Genomic DNA, 24,072 nt, shown 5'->3' with positions numbered 1-24,072 from the left:
GGTATTTAATTGAAAGAATCTGATTCTAAAAATATGTTGAAGTGAAGGAAATACCAAAGATTGCGCTTGCCAGTACCTAAAGGACGTGCATGTACGTGGTTTGCCCTAAAAGAAAAAAAGAAACCTTGATCCAATGTTATTTGATCATGCCTACAAAAAGAAAAAAATATTTAGAGACCGTTTTTATAAAGCAGAAATTGTTTTGCTTAAAGTAGAAAACAGCAGATTCATGTACAGTGCTCAGAAGTAGTATTTCCAAACCTGAAGTAACTTGGCGTGCCTACAGCTAATAATTTGAATGTGCAACTTTTGATTTTACTGAAGGAGAAAGTGAAACTGAATGGTTATTTGGAATGCCCGAGTGTTTGATTAACAATCAATAAAACTAATGCATGGTTTCTAAAGGTAACATTTGGAAGTTTAAATGTTACTTTGTTTTGTGCAAACACCTGTTTGAATAGATATCTAACATTGTGATACAAAATAATGGAATTGATGGGTCATATTGTTTTGGAAATGAATGTTATTTTTTTCCATAAAGCTGATAATTGAAAGCACTCCCTGAAGGTATGTGCATAAAGCCTGAATAGGTTCATCTGTCATGTTTTTGACCTATTACTTTTGAACTGTGAGTATGTGATGCCATCTAGATGACAATTAACCTGTAAATGTCAGATGGAATTATGTTTAGCATTCAAAATAATTGAAATCTTAAATGCCACTAATCCTTCAAGCTGGGACTTGACGTTGTGCATTTTTGGGGCGCCTTAAATAAGCCAAGCAGGATAAATGATGTTTAGTTCTGAAAAGAGTAACATTTCTTGACAAATCAACAGAGGGATCCTTCACTTTTCTATCTTCTTTTTTTTCCTTTCCGTTCTATTTCCCTTTGTTCTTTTGTTCTCTCTGTGATCTGTTTTTATTTGCTGTCAAACATTTAAATCATTTATTCTCTTGAAACCCAAGTTAACTAGCAGATATGCATTTGTGTATATGTCCTCTTCATGATTTAATGCATGTTTTGTTGACATGCCTTAACCCAGCAGCTTCGAAAAACATTAGTGTGAGAAATGGGTTCCGCCACTTACTTCACACCCTACTCCCTGCCAGTCTTCAGGCTGCACTGCAGGAACAGACTCCCATATTGCCCTGTGGCCAATTCTAACACTGCTCTCATGTGAGAGCAGCATTAGGATTGGCCAGAGTGCCCTGACTTGGCGCTCCCAGGCAGACTTGGAGCCTGGGTCTGCTTTCTCCAACCTGGCAACACGGTGCTGGGTTGGGGAAAGCTCAATGTGCGTGTGTTTGTCTGCCCAAGACAGCCAGCCAAACACACATGCACACTGAGGGGAGTGCAAGCAACTCCTCCTCCATCCCTGTCATTCCCTAAGGCCCACCCCTTTAAAAATAAAACAATAATAAACATTATCATTTTATCTGTAAAAGTTTGCAGCTGCTGCTGCATAACGGAGGAGCAGCAGCTGGGCTCCCCCTCATTTAATCCCCCTGAATTATTTGCTTTTTGGACCACCTGGTTTATGGACTTTTTCTGTGAGTGAGCCTTAGTAAATGAGTCTCACTCACTGTTAGCCATATTGAAGTGGATTTTGGGTGCTCACCACTGGCGTCCACCTTTTAAGATAAAGTCAGCTGCTGCAAAGCAAAGGTAAGATGCTCTGGGATGGTTACTCATGAACACAATAGTGTGCTGGCTAAGCATGTGAGACTACTATCTAACTTAGCCTGGTAGAGCTGCACTAGTATCCTGTTGTGGAGGGGATCTTTCATGGAGCGGTGCTGACCAGGACAGGCCTTATAATATGAGTGGACTTAAATAGTGTACGAATGTACATCTGTAGTGCTTCATTGAAGTATACAGTGATCTTTACTGTAATATACATTATGGGTGAAGTTTGCACCAGAATGCAGTTTTGCCATACTTAGGCCTAAAAACTAATGTGACGCACCATTCCTAAATCTGGATCTCAAATGCTGACCTGGCATTATTTTCCACATATCAGCACTCCTAGTGGCACATAATGATTTATTTATTTTTTGACTCAGACCCTAATTAGATTCTGGCCTTTGAATGACCCCGAAAGGCCAAGTGAATTACTCTGTTGGCCAGCTGGAGGATCAATGACATACCCACATAAAAAGGTAATTTATCAAAAGTTAGGCTTACTCTAAAGAGAGGAAAAGGTTGGCAACAATCTGTATCTGCTAAATACTTTTCACACTACCCTTGGTCTGGGAAGCTTCAACACAGACGAGGGTAACCAGACCTCTGAAGTCACTCACAAGATGGGTTTTCCCTATGAAGTTTTGGAGGGAAGGGACAAGACCCCTTTCTCAGTTTGGGGCAAGGCTTAGACTCTCAGAGAATTAATTTACCAGACCATTTGAAGGTGCCAATTTGGAAATTCCTAGAATGCCGTGCAGGAGATTTGGGGCAGGGATGGAGTGATGTCACCCTAAGACATGGCAGAAGTGCCTATCTTCTGAAACGTTCCATCCCCACTTTAAAACCCCTGCACAAGGAAGACACTTTAGAAAATAATTTGGACCTGGTGGGTGTGACTCTTGAGTAGCAAAAACACCTGACCCCCCACTATAAAGATGGACTCAATAACCTGTGATTTAAGTTTGCACCCAGATACTAGGATTTGTTTCTCTGTGACCAGTGCTGCTGCTTCCCCCTCATAAGCTCTGGGGGTTGGTAAAGGGATGGACCTGCTCAGGGGACCTTGGAGCGCTCTGCTTAATCTTCTGAGGAATGGTATTGCAGCAGTGTGACCTCCACAAGGAGGGGTCCCCGATATCCCATGAACAAGGTGCCATGCATGTAGCCAAAGGAGGCTGTGGGACCTGGACGGTGCCGGAAGGATGATCACACTACCTTGGGGATACTGGGTTGCTAGGCACCTAGACAGAAGACAAGTACTGTGTTATGAAGGAGAACTGTAAAGGACAGGCCCCCGAACATTTGGAGACATTTTAGTGGCCAGAAGGCCTGAAATAAATGCTCCTCGGTCCTAGGGCTTGCCACAAGGAGCAAAATACAGCTTTTCCCATGAGAAACAGCCCAATGCAGCCAAAGCTAAACAGGGGTGAAATGTAAATGTGGTCTCCCAGTGGTGTCTAGAGTTTTCTGCTGAATATGCCCTGTATCCTTAGGAACTGAAACGGAAACAAATGACTAGTGCAGTCATGAGTACGTCTCCCTTTGAGAGTATGGCAGTGCTGATGTATCATCTAGTCTACAGGGTTATGCAATGCCTCAGGAACCAAAGAACATCCAGGTGAATCAATGCACACTCTTAGAATCTGTTCCTGGGGAGACCAAAGCTCCGTGAGCAGCATGGTGAGCCATTGGTGTACATGTTTGGGGGAACAGGGCACACTGCCATCACAGCCCACTTGTGAGGATGCAGGCAAGAAACTTAACTTAACTCTCCAATGCCAGCACCATAGAACTCTGTAGCTAGGTAGGTCACTGCATGAGTTGTGCGGAATTGGGCCCCTGACAAGGCCTCAAGAAGTCCTGCATCCTGGGTGCCCAGGGATAAAAACTCAGCAAAAGAAAAAAAGCAGTTTTCTCCACTGCAGCTGTATGAAAGGGCTACCATGGGTGGCAATCAGCTTGCTAAGGAAGCACCCCATAAGTCTTTGCTTTGCATATTTCTATCAGTGGTGCCACGGAGACTGCAAGGCACTGAAGTATAAAAAAAAGTGATGGATGTACTGCTTATAGTAATCTCAGTCACTGGTAGTTACTTGGGCACATCCAAGTCTATCCTTATTTCCACACCGTGCCACCTCAGAATAGATGCAGTTATGTGCAACCCAGTCTTGACTCTGCTCCGATAGGAACAGTCCAGCTAGAACTGCCAGGCCAGGTCTCCCTGATCGGGAACACAAGCAACCCAAGACTAGTTTTGCCCTGATTTGGACTCATTAGTTGTGTGTAGCTTGGTTCCAGAGGCACAGTGAGCGTAGGACCTATATCTGGGCACACCAGTTAAACTGCAGGTACCACAGCGAAGTACGGTCTGCCACGTATTGGCATCTCTTGTGATAGATGTACACAATTACCGTTAAGAAATGGCATGCCAGTGCTAATGAGCCAGTCCTTTGATTTGCCAATGCTTGTTTTCATCCTTTATCTTTTTAAATCATCCATGAGTGTTTGAACAATGTGTTCCAGTTACACTAATTCAAAGTCATTGCACCATTCAAAATCCCATTAACATCAACATTAAAAATAGTTTTGGTACCTGTCCTATGTACTCCTGTATGCAATGTAACACCTACCTGTGCTCTTCATTTAAATTATATGAAATATATATATATATTTTTTTAAAATTACAATGTTTAGTGCAGGCCAGTGTTCACCATATTTAGGCAGCAACATTGTTCTTTGTTCTTTTTAATGGCATATGCTTGCAATAAAAAATGAAAAAATGGCTATCTCACCAGCAGGCATAGGCCAGACCTATTGGCTTTAGCACTGCTTGTTTATTAGATGCTACCTAAGTGTGTCTGATCATTTAATTTTTTTTACAATATTTGTAGTTGGGAAATCAAAACTTTGATGAAATTTATTAATTCATTTTTAGATCAAGACTCAAGGATGCAGTTTCGTCAGAATCCATGCACCTTGGCACGTGCTTAGTCGAGAAGCAGAATTTCTTAAAATAAAAGTGCCCACGAAAAAGGTAAGCCTTCAATGTATGGATACTGTTTGCTGTATCACTAACATTAAATATTATAGCACAATTTGAAATGTAGATTCTGAAATGTCAAATTAAGGTAGACAGAGCACTTTTTAGTATGTAATTAGGCTAGATGAAAATATAAGTAATTCTTCTTTGGTTGACAACTACAAACAATTCACCTAGAAAAATACAGATTTCTTTATTAATGTGTATCTCTATAGCCAGTCAATGTATTTAATTCAGGATTATATAAAGCACACTATGCACTGCCCTGCCTGTTTCAGCTAACTTATTCTGTGTGTTTCCCAATATTGTTTGACAAAGAAGTCAACCTTCCATGCTTTCGCTGCAGAAATGACCTGTGAGTTCCGTCCCCCAACTACTGAGCAGGACAAGAGTTCAAACCACTGAGGGAGGCGTAAGAGATGCAAAGGAGAAGAAGGTGGTCTTGACTAATTGTTTTCACACATTGTTGGAATTCAGCAACAGCAGTATGAGAGGTTCATTTAAGAGAATGGCAGAGTCGTGATGCAGCATATTAATGACAGAATGCTCTTCTGACAGGCCCATTTTTAATACTTTACTCAACTGAAAGTGATTTTGTGGTATTGGCAGTAAGACTCAAATTGCCCTAGAATGTTATCCCTAACTCACACAAACACCTTTGGTGACACACCTCCATCTCCCACAAAACCTTTAAATCTGGTCATCACCTCCATTTAAATGCTGGACTCTGCCTCAGGGGTTCATTGTCACTGCTCAAAAACTCAAAAACATAGACCAGAGGTGTAATGCATAAATAGGACGTGATAGTTGGAAATTATGTCATTACACTTCATTGCCTACATTCAGACACTAAGTCAATATTGTTTTGATCCCCTTCTTGTATTGCATCACTATTCTGGTCTTCGAACTAGTCTATTGTTGGGAATTAAATATCCCCTGTATGGTGAAAAGGCATGTAATCCTGCTCTGAGTGCCCACTCGTTTGAGAAACTGGAATCCTGACCTTCATGTTTGGCCCTCGCATTGTGCTAATATAATACGTGTGCAGAGGTCTAGTTATGTTCCTTGTGATGTGTGGTCCAGAAATTGCTCTGTGACCTAGATGTGCACCCAAAGTGTGCTGTTACAGAGAATATAGGACTACTGTCCATACCATGAGTGAATCACATAGAATGGTAGTGGTAGCGTTCCAAGTTTTTGTGAATCATTTGTGTGACCAGACGTGACCATTTACTCTGCATCACAAAGTATGGTCTGCTTATCCCACTCATGTAAAGTTCAGCCCTGATTCTTGTGCTGGCAGCCCTGAGCATTCAAGTCCATGTGTGTGCCGTGAGTAGCACTCTGTTTATGATGAGAGTGTGAGTACTAGGATCAATGTCACCCATTGTGCATGGTCCCTGGTTACACAAGACACAAGATGGATTGTGTCCATCCCTAGCCGTGCAGTACCAGATGTGTTCCTGTAGCTGGTGTGTGGAGACTGAGATGCAGAAGTGAAGGAGGATGGAGACACAGCTTCTCTTAGACCTTTGATGAAGACCTTATTAGCAAAGAACTGCTGATTAATGTTCTTTCTGAGCATTGTCATGTGGTAGATGATGGGAGTAGGGAAAGTACTGCAGATTCTGTTTTTCAAATTGAGAAAGTTTCTAGTCTGGCCTGCCCTTTTGCTTGTCCCCAACTACTGTTTCTGGAAGGCTTATTATAGTCAGGTACAGATATCTCAAACTTCATTGTGATATTGTTTTGGCTACTCTTGCTTAGAGACAATGTCATTGTTACCTGCTATGACAGCCATCACTTTGTACACAGGCTGTATCTGAGGAGAAGCCAGAAAATTATATTTAATAGGGAACCAACCCAGCCAATTCCAAAAACTGTATATAAATGTAAATGTTCTTCATGACAAAGGAAGGGGGCACTCCTCAGAATACTCCAGGGGCAACTGTGTGATCAGAGCTGGTATTTGCCTAAAAGCCAGTCTCTCCCAGCAGTGAGGGAACACCACCTGGTGACTTCACTTTCTGGTGGTAGAGCTGAAAGGCAGTCTGAATAGCCTAGAATCCTGCATGCTTGTTGAGAGATGAAAGTTGTGTGCCTGGTCCTGCAGAAAAAGAAATTGTCAAGGATGAAAATCCCAATGTGCTCCTGTAATGAGGAACACCCAGAGAAAATGCATTGCCCTAGACCGAGAAGCCAGGCATGCCAAGTGCTGTGAGGGGATCCAGTGGTCTTTCAGCATGGTGCCTATGTAAACTGCACCAAGACTTGTAAGTGCCAGCCCTACCATGTTATCTAGCATCCTGCAATCGTTCAGAGAACTGGTGATGCTGCTGCTGGCAAAGAGGGGCCTGGTCAATGCTGAAGAAGGAACTTCAAGGCCTGGAAGGCCACAACTACTGAATACAAATCACCATTGAGATGTCTGCCCTGAGCCTGCAACTGCCATGCCTAAGTTCCCATCTGTGCTCAGCCTGGATGGTTGCAATTGATAAATATGAACCACTGCACAGGACCTGCCACACTGACTCTGTCCAATGATTTGTGTTACAAAGGGTGGACGTCCAATGGAACCCTTGCAGTGACAAATTGCTGATGTGAAGAGTGGGGATGTGAGCTGTACTCACCATGTCACTAGATCTGCAACACCCATTGAGCAAATAAAGCAGGACATAGCGAGTAAATTGGAGAAGAGACTATGGCCCTCATTACGAGTGTAGCGGTCGAAAGACCGCCACACCCGCTACTGCAGTCTTACAGCCGCTGAACCGGCAGTAAAGAGTGCCGCATTACAAGTAGGCCGGTTTGGCCAAAGCCAAACTGCCACAACGCCCCCGGCCCTCCAGTGCGGTTGCACCGATGCGACCAGCAGTGAGCTCCTTCGGGCCGGTGGCAGGCCTCAGACCGCCGGCTGTATTAGGAGGCAGCATACCGCCAGGCTTTTCATGGCGGTCACCCTGCCACGAAAAGCCTGGTAGTAACGCACCTGGCATATGCACCCCCACACGTCCACACACCTCCATGCACCCCTCACCCGTCCACACTCTCACACCCCTCCACGAAACTGCACATATCCATACAAACACCCTCACTTGCTCTCACACTGACATACACACAGCCCCACTCGCACTCACACATATGCGCCCCCCCGCAATCATTCACACCCCTTCCACATTCATGCACACCCCCACCCCCTCTACGCATGCACACATTTGCACACTCCCCATCCGTGTCCGCATACGTGCACACATCCCTCCTCATCTGCACAGTTGCACTCCCGCAACTGCACACTTGCACACTCCCCTCAACCGCACACTTGCACACACCCCCCTCAACCACACACTTACACACACCCACCATCCACATACATGCAGACACACACCCCAACCGTATACATGCAGACCCACACCCCCAACCGCATACATGCAGACTCACACGCCCAGCCACACGCATCCCTCTACACACCTCCATTTGCTCGCTCACAAACACGCTCTCAGACACTCCCATTCGCACACATACACACACTCAGACACCCCCTTTCGCACAAATACACACACTCAGACACCCCCATTCTCACACATAAATGCACTCAGACTGATACACCACCCCTCTGCATACAAACACACATGCACTCACACCCCAACACATCCCCCTCCTCTCCTCTTCCATTCGGACACACATACCCTCCACACACACATGCATACACACACGCACACCCATTCTGCTACACATACATGCATACACCACACTCACATGCACCCAACATCCCCCCCTTCAGATGGTCCACTTACCTGTTTTGGCGAGGTGGTCATCTGGGAGGGCATGGGTCCTGGCGTCTTCTACTGCCAGCACTGCACTGCCGTACAGGACACCGCTATGCCGTATTACCCATTGCGGGCAGAAATCTGAAGCAACTCAAAATATGGCCGTCTTCAGACCTCCAACACTGGCAGTCTGTTGGCGGCAGCAGCTTTGGCAGTCTTGCAAAAAGACCACTGAAGTCGTAATGAGGGCCTAAAGGTGTGCAGAACATTCTAGCATGAGGATTTTATGACTTTTCTCCCAAGTGGTGTGTGAACTGTTGCAAGGGGGCTCCTCATGTAACCCGTGTGGGAAATGGAAGTGACCTGCAGCTCTGCCTCTTTAATGGCTATGCCCACATCATCCTGGGAGATGGTACACATTTAATACATTCTAGAATGGGCCACTGTGGTGAGAGTCATCTAAGGTCAGTCATGCCAATTTTTCATGCTTTTCTGTGCAAGGAAAAGGTAAAGGTAGGAGTCAAAAAATCTCTTATAAGAAAGTTTGATCATGCCTATAGCAAAACCATGCTTTTGTTATTTTGGTGTAAATCTGTTATGTAGTTTTCGTGAAATGTGTTTTTAAAACGGTAGCCTTGAAATGATTAGCACTTTTATGCTTCTTGGCAGTGGACATCTGAACACAAAGGGGGTCATTCCGACCCCGGCGGGCGGAGACCGCCAGAAGACCGCACCGCGGTCAAATGACCGCGCCGGTCATTCTGACTTTCCCGCTGGGCGGGCGGGCGACAGCCAAAAGGCCGCCCGCCCGCCCCGCGGGAAAGCCCCAGCAACAATGAAGCCGGCTCCGAATGGAGCCGGCGGAGTTGCTGGTGTGCGACGGGTGCAGTGGCACCCGTCGTGATTTTCAGTGTCTGCTTTGCAGACACTGAAAATCTGAATGGGGCCCTGTTAGGGGGCCCCACGACAACCGTTCCCGCCAGCCTCTTCCACAGGCTGGCGGGAAGGGGGTCGGAATCCCCATGGCGGCGCTGCTTGCAGCGCCGCCGTGGAGGATTCCCTGGGGCAGGGGAAAACCGCCGGGAAACCGCTGGTTCCCCTTTTCTGTCCAGAATTGCCCCAGAAGCACCGCCAGCCTGTTGGCAGTGCTTCCTCCGTCCCCGGCCCTGGCGGTCCATGACCGCCAGGGTCGGAATGAGGCCCAAAGTCTGCAGTTATCTGGGAACTAAAATTGAAAAAATAAAGTCTTACAAATGGCTCAGGACACATTTTGCTTGTGTTCACCACTTCCTGTCCACAAACAAAAATCAGATTTTGATGAGCCATCAATACTGATGAGCTGGCTAAAGAGAGTAATTACACAGAACATGGTCCCCGTCTCCCAAAAAAAGAAAAAGGCCTTATAAGGGGGCAAAGTAAGCAGATTCTGACCCTCAGGCCATAGTAGTGCCTCACCTCCCCCCAAAAAGTAAAACAAATTACAAACAAATATCCATGCCTGATACTGTGCTGAGTTGTTTTTGAGGGTGTGGACCTGATGTACTTAAATGGTGATAGAAGAGTGTCACCTCAACGACTAGCCCACAGACTCAGTTTACCTAAGATACCACCCACAGCCCAATCCTCAACAAGCAGAATGCAGGCTATGTGCAACATCTTATGTGAATTGAGTTCACGGCTGAGGCTGGGGACTGTGGGACCATTTTGAGTGTACCAGGTCTGTGGTCTAAAATGAGTCCCTGGACTATTGAATATTTGGAAGCTGTTTGTAGTTAAAACAACACATTATCTCAATTAAAGTCCCTTAGGTGTTACCTGAATCCACATTAAAAAATTAGGGGGTTGTTCAGTTGTTCATACTGAACTCAACTTCTTTCCAGTTTGCCAAGTCTGCAGACCCTATCATGACAATGTGGACCCAGCACAACTAGGAATAGGGATTTAACTTCCTGTGACATCCACAGACTAATTTTCAATGTAAAGTATATGCTAATTTTTTTGATTCCTGCCAGCTTTGTTAAACTTCTTCAACAAGATGAAGTACCATTTCCTTGGCAAAAAGTCAGAATAATCAATTTGTAAGAAGCACAAAACCTGAAAGGGAATTTCTACAGCTCACTGCTCCAATATCATCAGCCAAGACACAGTCAAGAGAAGGAACTCTGCTAAGACCATCAAGTGTAGCTGCACAAAAAGAGGATAGTGCAGAGTGCCTTGGACAAGTTGCTGACCAATAGAAACAGTTGGACTGGGACCTTTGAACTTTTTTGCCCACCCAGAGAAGGAGAAAAAAATAAATGCACTCTGAGTCTCTAGCAAATTCTGTGACATAAAGCTGAATAGGGGACCAAAATGCCACTACTCTTTCAGGGCACCCACAATGTATAGATGCCTGAAGTACAAACATTTTCTCTTTAAATATTCATATCATTTCATTGTGTGCCATACCAATGAAACCTGACATTTCCCAAGATTGACCCATTTTTTTTCAAATTATGCTGTGGGTGCTCCAATATGTCACAAAGTACCTCCATTGTGCTACAGACAGCATTTTGTCACAGGTGCTTCTTGATACCATGGGCCGCCCCTTGTATGAAAAATGGCAGAGAAAATACCGGTGAAACATATTGTCATTTATGCCGTCCATATATCATAAGTGACTCATGTAAAAAAATACTTGTCAGGGCAAGTATTTTGTCATGGCTGCCACCCTCTAGATTTCAGATTGTCTACCTTTATGCCAAGAATTACCTCCAAAGTGCTACTATCAGCATTTTGCCACTGGTGTCCACATGCCAGGAATTTCCTCAAGTATACCAGTATTTTTCCATGGGTGCCTGATATGCCAATATTTACCCTCAGTGTGGCAGTGCCAGTGTTTTGTCACAGGGGCCTGTCATGCTAGGTATTGCCCCAAGTATGCCAGTAGTTTGCCCTGGGTGTCTCTGTAAGACAATAATTGTCTTCAATATGTCAAGGCCAATCGCAAACTTACCATCAAATTTTTACTCACAATCCCATTCGCTCACTCACACTTATTCATTCTCGTTCACACTCTGTGCTTATTTGCCAACATTTAACCACAGTGTGGAAGTTCCAGTATTTTGTAACAAGGGTCTGTCATGCTAAGTATTACTTCAAGTATGCCAGTAGTTTGCCCTGGGTGTCTCTATAAGAGAATAATTGCTTTCAATATATCAATGCCGATTACAAACTTGCAAACTTAACATCACATTTTTACTTACACTCCCATTCACTCACTCACACTCATTCATTCTCGTTCACACACTCATCCACACTCTTACACTTATTTTATTCAATTTCAATCTCTTGCAGTCACTCTTAATCTCACTCACTCATTCTCACTCACACTAATGAAAATCAGTCTCTCAGTCTCACCTACTACCTGTCACTGATTCGTACTCACTTGCAGACAGACATGCTCAGACATACATGTGCTCTCAAAGCACTCTTACCTGCATGAACACACACAGTATACATTGAAAAGCATTTCCACCTACTTCATCTGCCACCAAAGGTCCCGTCCCTGCCATATGTGCTCCATTTTATATTATATAACAGAATATTAGTCACTGTTAGTATAATTAAACAAGCATTTACAATGCAATGGGTCTCACATTACGTCGAGTTAGAGCTATTAGCGTTGTGAACTCCTAACCGGACTTCTCTTGCCACATTAAATGAAAAAAAAAAAGGAGTGCGATCGTGCTGTGTAAAACACAGCGTGATCGTGCTGCGAAATAAAGAGAAAAAGTAGTCCAGAAACCGTACGGAAAACATGGAGCCTCATATGTTTCCAGTAGTTTACCGGTGCTCTCGAGGAGGGCTAAACACCAGAGAAGGCATGACATATGCATGCCTTTCAGAAATGAAAACAAGCTAATTTTAAAAGGCAAGCCCACGAACCAGTGAAAGTGTCTGACGTAACATGGGCGTGGTTAAAATCCCCCTAAAGAGAGATTAGAAGAGGGACGTAGAGCTTTACGCCCGCCCCTAAACATGAGCCAAAATTAAGTAGTCTGTGTAGGTACCTGTTTTCTTGGCACAGATGTTGCCACCTCTGAAGGCAGGGGTCTCAAAGGCAGTGGCAGAGGTAGCAATGGGCAAGACCGGGGTCAAAACTGCGGTGCCTTAAATGACGTCCATGTTCCAGCCAGTTCGACACAGAGCCTGGCCAGAGGCAGCAGGGTTTGTCCACAGGACTTGGCAGGAGGCTTTTCCCCTTCAACCCCTTCCCCGCCATGTACGTAATGGTTACGTCCGGTGGCGCAGCACTGAGGTGCCATGGACGTAACCATTACTTCGTGGTATAGGCCCTCGGGGGAAGTGCTGGTGCTCCCCCCAAGGGCCTCCCCCCCAACCCCCCAGGGCAGGGCTGGAAGTGGAATCACTTCTCCTTCCATCCCCGCCCCCCCAGTGACGTCTGATTACGTCAGAGTGCCAACGCACGCTGACCTCATCAGAGGTCAACTCCTCTCGCATTGCTTCCAGCGCCACCCGAGGAGAAACTGATTAGTTTCTCCTTGGTAGGGGGGGCAAGGGAGGCAGAGAGGCATCAAAAGGGAAGGAAAGGCTTTTCTTTCCCTTTTCATGTCTCTCTGTGTATTCCTGCAGCACGACCGAAACCACTAGACACCAGGGAATTTTATTTTGTTGAAATTGTCATAAGGAAAGCGACCCCTTAGGCAAGGGCCGCTCCCCAAAGGGTCATTTATTTAAGGCCATATCTGCCTCCTTGGGGGCAGATCGGCCTATATTAATTAGGACGATGGGAGCAGAAGCCATTAGGCACCAGGGATTTTTTTTATATATATATTGATAAGGGGAGCGACCCCTTAGGCAAGGTTCGCTCCCAGGGGGGGAATTTTTTATTAGGCCTTTTCTGCCCCCCGGGGGTAGATTGCCTATATTAATTAAGGGCAGAAGACACTAGACACCAGGGAGTTTTTTATTTATTTATATTGATGAGGGGGGCGACCCCTTAGGCAAGGGTTGCTCCCCGGGGGGGGGGCATTTTTTTTATTAGGCCTTTTCTGCCTCCCCTGGGAGCAGATTGGCCTATATTAATTGGGCCGATCAGCCCCAAGGGGGGCAGAAGCCATTAGACACGATGGATTTTTTAATTTTTTATTATATTGATAAGGTGAGCGACCCCTTAGGTATTGTTTTTAGGCCATTTTTGCCCCCCTTTCGGGCAGATTGGCCTATTCTATTAGGCTGATCTGCCCACCGGTGGGGGGACAGAAACCACTTAGGCACCAGGTATTGATGTGTTTGTATGTGTGTGTTTTGTTTGGAGGGCAGCCCTTTGGGCAAGGGTCGCTCGCCATGGGGGCACATTACTGTTGTCCATATCTGCCCCCACTGGGGGCAGATTAGCCTATTTTTGGAATGCCCATCTGCCCCCAAGGGGGGCAGAAAGCCCACGAGAGACCAGGGAAGGATTTTTTCAAAATAAGAGGGCAAATAAATGAGGCCAATGTTGTCCTGCCCACCTGTGAGCAGATGGGGCAATTACTCCCGATCCATACCCGGAGGGGTGCAGAAAGTCTACTAGATGCCAAGGTATTAAAAAACAAAAATAGTGTGGTGGGTGTGGTAGGTTTCCCTATATGGCTGCTGAGCCCAGGACCAAAAACGCAGGTCCCCTCCGCAAAACGGGTAGTTTAGTATTTGATAAATTTGATGTTTCCACATATGGGGTCATTATGATTCTGGCGGACGGCGTAATTTTGTAGAAAGGTACTGCCAACAGGCTGGTGGTACCTGAGCCAAAACGCCAATGTACCACTCCATCCACCAGGGCAGCTACAGCCGCCGGTCTCCAGCCAGGCGGCCGTCACAATCCCACCCTCGGGATTATGACCCCACAACATACACGTACACCCACACCCATTCATGCACACATGCATTCCACACACTTCACACCCGCATGCACGCATACAAAAACAATCACACACACACCCAAACACACACAACACCCTCCCCTGTTGGAGAACCCGACTTACCTGCTTGCAGGGGGTCCTCCGGCAGACGCCAGTAGAACACCACCAGGCCGTATCATGGGTTTTAGAGGCTGTCGCCATGGCGGTAGGCAGGATTTACTGCCTATGTTATAAGGATGCCCATAGTGTTTAGGGGCATTTCCTTTTGCGGGCACTAGGCCTACCCACACATGTGAGGTACCATTTTTATTGGGAGACTTAGGGGAATGCTGGGTGGAAGGAAGGTTGTGGCTCCTCCCAGATTCCAGAACTTTCTGTCACCAAAATGTGAGGAAAAAGTGTTTTTTAGCCAGATTTTGAGGTTTGCAAAGGATTCTGGGTAACAGAACCTGGTGAGAGCCCCACAAGTCACCCCATCCTCGATTCCCCTAGTTTAAAAAAATGAAATGGTAGGTTTCCCTAGGTGCCGGCTCAGCTAAAGGCCAAAATCTACAGCCAGGCACTTTGCAAAAAACACGTCAGATTTCAATGTAAAGATGTGATGTGTCCATGTTGCGTTTCCTGTCTTGAGCGTTAGGCCTACCCACACAAGTGAGGTACCATTTATATCTTGGGGAACATAGAATAGCAAAACAAGTGTAATTGCCCTTTGTCTTTTGCTACATTTTTTCCTACCAAATGTAAGACAGTGTGTAAAAAAGACGTCTATTTGAGAAATGCCCTCTAATTCACATGCTAGTATAGGCACCCCAGAATTCAGAGATGTGCAAATAACCACTTCCTCTCAACACCTTATCTTGTACCCATTTTGGAAATACAAAGGTTTTCTTGATACCTATTTTTCACTCTTTATATTTCAGCAAATTAATTGTTGTATACCCGGTATAGAATGAAAACCCATTGCAAGGTGCAGCTCATTTATTGGCTTTGGGTACCTAGGGTTCTTGATGAACCTACAAGCCCTATGTATCCCCCCAACCAGAAGAGTCCATCAGACGTAACAGTATATTGCTTTAAAAAATCTGACATTGCAGGGAAAAGTTACAGAATAAAACATTGAGAAAACTGACAGTTTTTTACCTCAATTTCAGCTATTAATTTCTGTAGGAAAACTTTGTAGGATCTACACAAATTACCCCTTGCTGAATTCAGAATTGTGTCTTCTTTTCAGAAATGTTTTGTTTAGCTTTCTGGGATCCTGCACCCATTTCTGTCACTAACTGTAAGGAGGCTGAAAGCACAAAAAATGGTAAAAATGGGGTATGTCCCAGTAAAATGCCACAATTGTGTTTTAAAAAAAAAATATGAAATTTTCACTTTATTTTGGCTAATTTCATGGTCTTCTTCAGGCCAACCCACAAAGTCTGGGTACCTCTAGAATCTCTAGGATGTTGGAAAAAAAAGGACGCATATTTGGCATGGGTAGCTTATGTGGACAAAACGTTATGAGGGCCTAAGTGCAAACTGCCCCAAATAGCCAAAAAAAGGCCTGGCACAGGAGGGGGAAAAGGCCTGGCAGCGAAAGGCTTAAACACTTTACACCAATGCTTCATCAGAGTCTTAAAGAAATGTGTCAGATGCAAGGCTTCAGTGCATGTGGGTAATCTTGGAAACTTAATCAGACAAGGCAGTTGACAGCAGAATGACACCTTAGGAGGTCGGGGGGAAGCAGCACGCCAAGCTTTCGTAGACAGCTCTGAATGTCGAGGACAAGTTTGACTTTTCAGTGTATCTTTCGTTTTGATTGATTTCACAAATCTGAATTAATCACATTTTTAACTCTCGAAGAAATAGATAACTGCACCAGATTCATTTTCAGCCGAAGTATTTGTTACTCTAACACAAAGCAACGTTTACATAATGTCCATAAATAAGTTTACCTGCTCCAAGCACCACAAGATAAAACTTGAGCCTTTGCTCCTTGGCTCCTATGTACCCAATCACCAGTCCCCACTTGTAGGAACTAGCCCTACATCCAGGACAGAAGGTCGGCGATTCAACATCGCAGCCAGTTACATAATCCTCTCTTTAATCACTGCCCCCGGCTAGGGATTTGTAAAGGCCAATTGTATTTTCCACATACAGCGTGTAGCTTGTTTGTAGTAAGGCTGTACCAATAAGAGCTGTCACCCTTAGATGGTAGCAGGTCTCCGTTTCTTATCGGATACTTTGCTTAATTGTCTACATGTTTGATATTTGTTCTGTCTATTGTCTTGTTTTGTGACCTCGTGTCGTGTCGATTCTGCTTCTGATATGAACCTTATTTGCTGGTAGGAATAATTACATTCTTCATACTATGTAGCATCTGTCTATGATATCTTTCACAAACATAAGACATCACCTGTTCCCATCTTGGTTTGGAGAGTGAGCTCTTGCTAGTTATAAGGTAAATATCTCCTCCAGACACAATCTCATCAGACAATCTGGGATTGTGTAAATGTTTTCATTTTAAATAGTAGAGTGCAGATGCTATTTCTATAAAACAATTTAGTCCAGCGCAGTCTATTTCCATTGTCAGCTGTGGGACAGATGTTTAGCAGCACATGGCTAGGATATATGTTAGAAATGTGTGTGCAGCATTATCAGTGTGATGCCTTGGGCCCCTGCCCAGGTTTGTTCGGAGAGTACCTCAAGGCGGCCTCCCGCCTGATCGCTCGATGTCTCAGCACAGTTACATCTGACAAAAAAAATGCTAATCTGTTTTAAAGAGCTTTGGACCTACAGAGTTTCATGTAAGCATGAAGACGCTATTATTAGTTGCTTTGAAAAATGAGAAGCGAGCATTCTTGTCATTACATTATTTCAATAGTTTTTCAGACATCAATACAAACACACCTCTCCCCAACCAAATTTACAGAGAATTTGCACTCATAACAAACGAACGATGATTTTGTTATTTTCAAATCTCTTGCAAATGGAAACGAAATGTGCAACGATTCTTTGTTTTACATATGTGTAATTTGCCTACCGTTTAGCAAAGCATCAGTATTGCAGAAGATTGTGTTACAGATGAAGCAAATCATTGGTAACATGCTTTCTATTAAGAGAGCAAAATACAAAGCCATGGTGTGAAATACCATGCATGTGAATCATAGAAATTCCTGGACAAGTCCCAGTTTTCTGAATGCATAAACTACATGTACACATTTAGACAGTCAGTCACCTTTATCACATACACTTACACTTAAGCATCTGCTTATTATGTAGATGGCACCTAGTCTATTTCAGTATAGGATAAGAGTCACAAGGGTGCTTGAAAACCTTTGTGAATTAACAGCAAGCCAACTATCCTATGGAATCTCTGGCCTTCACCCTGCCTGACTATTGCTTAATTTGAGCCAGAAGGTGCAGGTGGGGCTCACAAGCACTCATTTTTGGTGGCTAACTGTAAAATCTGAGTCTGCACGCAGGTAAGAGGAGATACACTTATTCCAGATGTCCTACAATCCTCATACGGTATTTTCCAGTGCAAGGCTGTATCGACATAACATAAATAAAGAACATTACACATCCCTTTCCCTCACTAGATTACAATGGTCTAAAACAACATTAACACTGTGGAGAAGAAGGATTCTTTATTTCTTTACAAAGTCCTCCACTGTCTTGGGCAACCTTAACGTTGCCCTGTCACGTAATCTCACTCCTTGACCACCATCCTTCTGACCAATGATTTGGTATTGATTTTGGTAAATTTCCACCTAATACATTCTGGAACCCTTACAACTTTACCGCAATTCCACATATTCCCATCACTCAACAACAGAGAATATTTGTACACCTTTACCACATCCAAAGGCTCTGAAAATTTGGACTCGCACTTATTGATCTTCCCCCTTTCACCAAACAAACCTTATTGCCAACCATGTAATCACCTTCCACGTCATCTTTCATTTCTTTCTTCCTTTCCACACCCTTGGAGAATAATGCTCTAAGTTTCCTTCCTCTCATAATCTCGAAAGGAGATTTAGCAGTAACACTGTGGAGAGTCGTCCGGTATGACCAAATCAAATCCCTGAGTGCCAATTTATACCGTTACTCACTGCCAGTTACAGACCATCCTTAAAGGTTCTGTTCCACCTCTCAACTAGACCACTGCTCTGAGGATAATAAATTGATGCTCTTATATGTTCAATGTAATAGCTTTGCAAAAAGTAAATCATAACATTTGACACAAATTGCACTCCATTGTCAGACACAACTGCTTCAGGTACACCTTCAGAATCAAACAAATCCATTAAAAACTCTACCACAGTTACTGTGTTAACACTCTCAGCAAACTTTACCACAGGCCACTGAGAACAATTATCCACCACCACCAAAGCATACTTTGGCACCTTCCCTAAAACAGAAAATGGAACCATGATATTGATGGCTATTTTTTTTCACGGTCCGTCTGATTTATCTGACTCTATGGGAGGGTTTTTTACCACCACCTGAGACTTGTCACTCCAAGCACATAAAACACATTCCCTGGTATGATGTTCCACAAATCTGTCTATGCCAGGCCATCAGTAGTCAGATCTGATTCACCTCTTAGTCACACTCATGCCCAAGTTGCCCTCATGGGAAAGCTTCAACAATCAGTTGTTCCCTTCTCATCATCACACTCCCTTCTAGAAACAATTCCATACTAACTTGACTGAAACATTCTATTTCGATGGAAGCATCACCCCTTGATGGCCAACCATTCTGCAAATATCTTATAACCTCCTGCAAAACACCATCTTCTAGTGTTTCCTTTACCCATTCACCATGTTGAATTCTACCATCTGTTATACTTCCTACGTCCATTTCCACAACAGCTATAAGCTCTTCTGGATCTACCTCTTCTTCTGTCTCACTCTTAACCGCCAATCTTGACAAACAGTCTGCCAACACATTTTATTTTCCCTGGTACATACTCCAACACATAGTTGTATTCTAACATTCTTGTCACCCAGCGAACTATCCTAGGAGTGGCCCTACCAGCACCTTTAGTTGAAAATACTTCAACTAAGGGTCGGTGATACATTCTTAGTACAAAAGTAATTCCCCACATATACTCCCAAAAGTAGTTTACACCCCACCAACACGCAAGAGCTTCCTTTCCAATAGTGGAGTAGTTCTTCTCAACTTCTCTCAAAGGTCTGGAAGCATAAGCAATAGTCACTTCCTTGCCCTCTCTCACTTGCAACAACACCGCACCTAACCCAACAGAACTGGCATCCGTGTTAATGATGTTACGATCTCTGGTGTCAAAAGTGCAGGCGCAGAAGCTATCTGTCTTTTCAACACTCCAAACTCTGACTCTCACTCATCACACCACACAAACCACTCTTTCAGGCACAATAACTTCCTCATGTATTTTGTTTTGTCTGCAAACATCAGAATAAACTTTGAGTAGTACTCCGCCAGACCAAAAAAAGATCTGAGTTGGTCCTTGTGGACTTGAGAAAGTGCATTTTCGATAGCTGACACCAGAATCTATTTGGGAGAAATACCATTTTGGTCTACCCAATGACCTAAATAATCCACACCCGACACACTCATCTTACACTTTTCCAGTTTGATGGTCAAAACACTCTCCCGCAATATATCAAGAACCGATCTCATAGTGCGATCATAATCAATCAGATTTTTTGCAAATACCAAAATGTCATCCTGAAAATAAGCTACTTGGGAAATATCTTTCAACAAATGGTGCATTGCCCTTTAAAAAGCAGCTACCACTGACGCCAGACCAAATGGCATGCACTTATATCTGTAAGCACCTTCTGGTGTGTTGAAAGACATCAGCGCACAAGAATCAGGATGTAACATTATCTGGTGGGAAGCAGATGACAAATCTAATGTGGAAAACGATCTAGCTCCCTTCAAGTTAGACAACATCTCCTCGATATTTGGTAATGGATGTCTATCCACCCAAATTGCCGCATTCAGATCTCAAAGGTCCACACATAAGCGTAGATCCCTGTTACTTTTCCTCACAATCACTACAGGAGCTAACCATTCGGAAGCTTTGATATCTTCAATCACATCCTGCTCACACAACTTTGTCAACTCCTGACGCAACTGCTCCGTCAACACAATGGGAACAGAACGTGGCTTATAAGCTATGGGCACTGCATTTTCCTTCAAAATTATTGTGCATGGAACCCTTCAATTTTCCCAACTCCTTCCTGAATACCTGCGGATAATCTTCCACAAAATTGACATTCTGCACATTGCCTACAACATTGCCTGCCACAACAGTGACTCCCCCTAGCACCTGTTCAGCGTGGTTGCGATCTAACAGTGTTCCAGGACCCTTTTGCTGTGGCCACCCTAAAAGATTGACATCATCTTCAACAAAGTATACCTTGGAAGATACTGCAACGCCTTGAAACTCCAACTTGGTCTCCAAGTAACCCACTAAATCTATTGGCTTATTGGAAATTTTGACAAGTTCTTTTTTCCAATCAGCGTGTAACGTGCCCCTGAATCAACCATCACATTCATCTCAACCCCATCAATTGTGATGACACAGTATGGTCCAGACGTATTTACACTTCCAACATCCACAACCTGCAATATGAATTGTTGAGCATCATCATCAATGTCGTCACACTCTATGGAATTGATCACCCCTTAAACCTTCTTCACACCAAACTGTCTCCCTTTGCACACCCTGGCAAAATGCCCTTATGATTTACATCTCCTGCAAATCTGACCAATTGCAGGACAACGAGAATCAGTTGCCATATGCCCCTTTAATCCGCATTTAAAACAAATCAAATCAGTTTTCTCCTCTGACATCGTAGAAGCACTGGGTTGATCTGTCTTCTTAAGTTTGAGACCCTCAGCCATTGACTGAATTTACTGTTCCCGCAGGGTTTGACAACTCTTTTAAACCCTCATTAGTTATTTCCACTCTTTTCATGATGTCTGTCGCCATCTGCAGAGTCGAATCCTCCATGTTTAACAGTTTGTCCTGCATTGTTTTGTTAGGCACCTTTAAAACCAGCTGGTCGCTTAACATCTCATTCTGAAAATGTTTGTAGTCACATGAGGATGCCAAAACCCTTAAACCAGCAACATAACTCCGACTCGCCTAGGTAATTGGCATCTTTTTTAAAATTTAAATCGTTCCACCACAAAGTTTTTTTTGTTTCCAAAATTCACAACCAACTGTTCTATCGCGGTCTCATACTCATCTTTGTCTTGATCATCTTCATCATCCGGGTCAGGCAAATGCTTTAATACGTGCCATCCCTCCACCCAAAGCAATGTTTGAGGAATTTCCAATTGTCTAGATAAAGTAAAAATATCACCCCCCCAGCCAAACATCGGCTTCAAAACCCTCCTTCCAATCTTCCCAGGCTGTTATCGGTTCACCAGGAGTGTTAATGAAGAATACAGGAGCTGCAAAACCCTCCATAGTGTAATAATAAGGTGAAATGTAGGTCTTGAAGAACTACAAACAACTGTTTATCTTTCACACTTTAAGTAGTCTGCCAGAATCATTAACAAAACACACAAAAGAAGGTTAGTGCTCCAAAAGCTGGTATAAGATTGAGAAATGTTTCCAAAAACAGGAGTTTACCAAACAAGGGCGCTCTGAAAACTGATTTAAATGGAGAAATGACACAAAAACAGGATTTTGCTTAAAGAGGACGCATAGAAACAATTCATAGGCAACGAAGGACGCAACCAGAGAAGAGGTTGTCATGAATGGCTGTTGCTAAGTAACTAAGTCAAAAGCATTCTCGTGCCTTGCCGGTGGAAACACTGCAGAGGACGGCTGTTGCTAGGCAACTTCTACGCGGAAGCAAGCTCGAGCTGCACTGACACAGGCAGCCTCTGATCCCAACAGCCACAAAGTATCTTAAAATAGAAAGTCACACCTCTTCGTGCCATAGCGAACACCGGCAAACACCTGCTCCAGAGTGCAGTGCCACAGCAGCACCGACCATCAAAGGCAATGCCGGAAACACCATTGATCGCCGTGAGATCAGCTCCACGGACCTCCAGAACACCGACAATACTGTCTCTCCTCCTGGTCACAAAGCCACCATCGTCTCCAGTGTAAAAACTGAATCCGCACGCAGGTAAGAGGAAATACGTTTATTCCAGACGTGACCAGGAGGGAGGCTTTCAGCAAGTGCTGAGCTCCTCCGTTCCAAGCCCCCACAGTCTCCTAGAATCCTCACACAGTATTTTATAGTGTGAGGGTGTATCGACATAAAGAACATTACAGTAACACTTTGTTTTTTTCCAACAGCATTGACCCCTGTTTACTTTTGTGTTGCTCGTTCAAAATTACATTTTTTGATTTGTATTCTCAGCGTCTCAATAAGGAATTTTTCAAGGGCACACAAGAGGGTTATGGATAAAACTGGTGGGGCCACCTTCAACCTGCAGTCATGAGGATTGTACACGCATATGAAGTATGTATTTATTAATTTATAGATTAATAAACTAATGCAAAAGGTTTCTAGAGCAAACAAGATAAAACACTATCTTCTTCCTTGTGTGTGTTTACACACACACACCTCCACACACACACACACACACCCTGTAAGAAATGGGGTCTTTGGTTGGCAGTCAGGTTACCCCCTGTCCAAGCAAGGACCCTCACTCTAGTCAGGGTAAAGGCGAATCACCCTCAGCTAACCCCGCTCACCCCTTTGGTAGGTTGGCACGAGGAGGCAGGCTTAACTTCAGAGTTCTAGGTGTAAAGTATTTGTACTAACACACACAGTAACTTAATGAAAACACTACAAAATGACACAACACAGGCTTAGAGAAATAGGAAATATTTATCTAAACAAAACAAGACCAAAACGACAAAAAATCCAACATACACAAGTCAAGTTATTAATTTTAAAAGCAAAAGAGTCTTAAATCTTTTTGTAAACAGGTAAAACAATGTTAGCGTTGAAAAGCACCTGAGTAGTGTCAAAATAACACGCACAGGTGAGTGTGCGTCAAAAAAGGTAAGCGGTGTGTTGATTTCTCACCCACAAGAGAGACCTGTGTCATTTCTCCTTCTCTGATTGGGTCGGCGTGCGTTGTTTTTCCTCTCCACAGGTGAGTGATACGTTGATCCAGGCAGCACTTGGGTCTGGGCAGGTGTTGCGTCATGTTTCCGTGCCCAGCAAGGTTTGCATCGAAATCCTGTTGCAGGGTGATAGCAAAACCACATTGTGTGGGTTGCAATGTTACCAGCCTCAGTTAGCGATGCAGCGCGTTGTTTCTCCAGCTGCTAGCGTCGATCTCCCAGCCGCGCGACAAGTGCTGTGTCAATTTCAGCCACGGAGCCGGGGGTGCATTGTTTTTTCAGCCGTGTCTCGGAGGTTGCCTCGAAAATGTCCCCCGCATGGTGGTCTGTGCGTGGATTTCCAATCTTGGTCTGCCAGTTTCACCTGTCAAGGCCCCCGGAACTGGATAGTGCATCACTTGGCAGGGCAGAAGTTTCAACAGAGAGTCCAGGTGCTGGCAGGAGAAGTCTTTAATGACCCTGAGACTTCAACAACAGGAGGCAAGCTCAGGACAAGCCCTTAGAGATTTCTTCACAAGCAGGAATGTACAACAAAGTCCAGCCTTTGTCCCCTTTCACCAGGCAGAAGCAACAACTGCAGGATAGCTCCACAAAGC

The 24,072-nt window shown here is 44.2% G+C and overlaps 1 protein-coding gene across 2 annotated transcripts in view; it reads left to right on the top strand.

The window, feature by feature from the left end:
- The window catches only part of ANO2 (anoctamin 2), a 1,564,866-nt gene that overhangs the window by 464,776 nt on the left and 1,076,018 nt on the right, over positions 1-24,072 (top strand). For both annotated transcript variants that reach the window (XM_069228438.1, XM_069228439.1), the window contains one exon: positions 4,620-4,718. In XM_069228438.1, the coding sequence (XP_069084539.1) occupies positions 4,620-4,718 (99 nt within the window). The remainder of the gene's footprint in view (positions 1-4,619; positions 4,719-24,072) is intronic.

Source organism: Pleurodeles waltl, chromosome 4_1, assembly GCF_031143425.1.
Source record: "Pleurodeles waltl isolate 20211129_DDA chromosome 4_1, aPleWal1.hap1.20221129, whole genome shotgun sequence".
NCBI lineage: Eukaryota > Metazoa > Chordata > Amphibia > Caudata > Salamandridae > Pleurodeles > Pleurodeles waltl.
The sequence above is the reverse complement of the archived record's forward strand: the minus strand, read 5'-3'. Positions and strand labels throughout refer to the sequence as shown.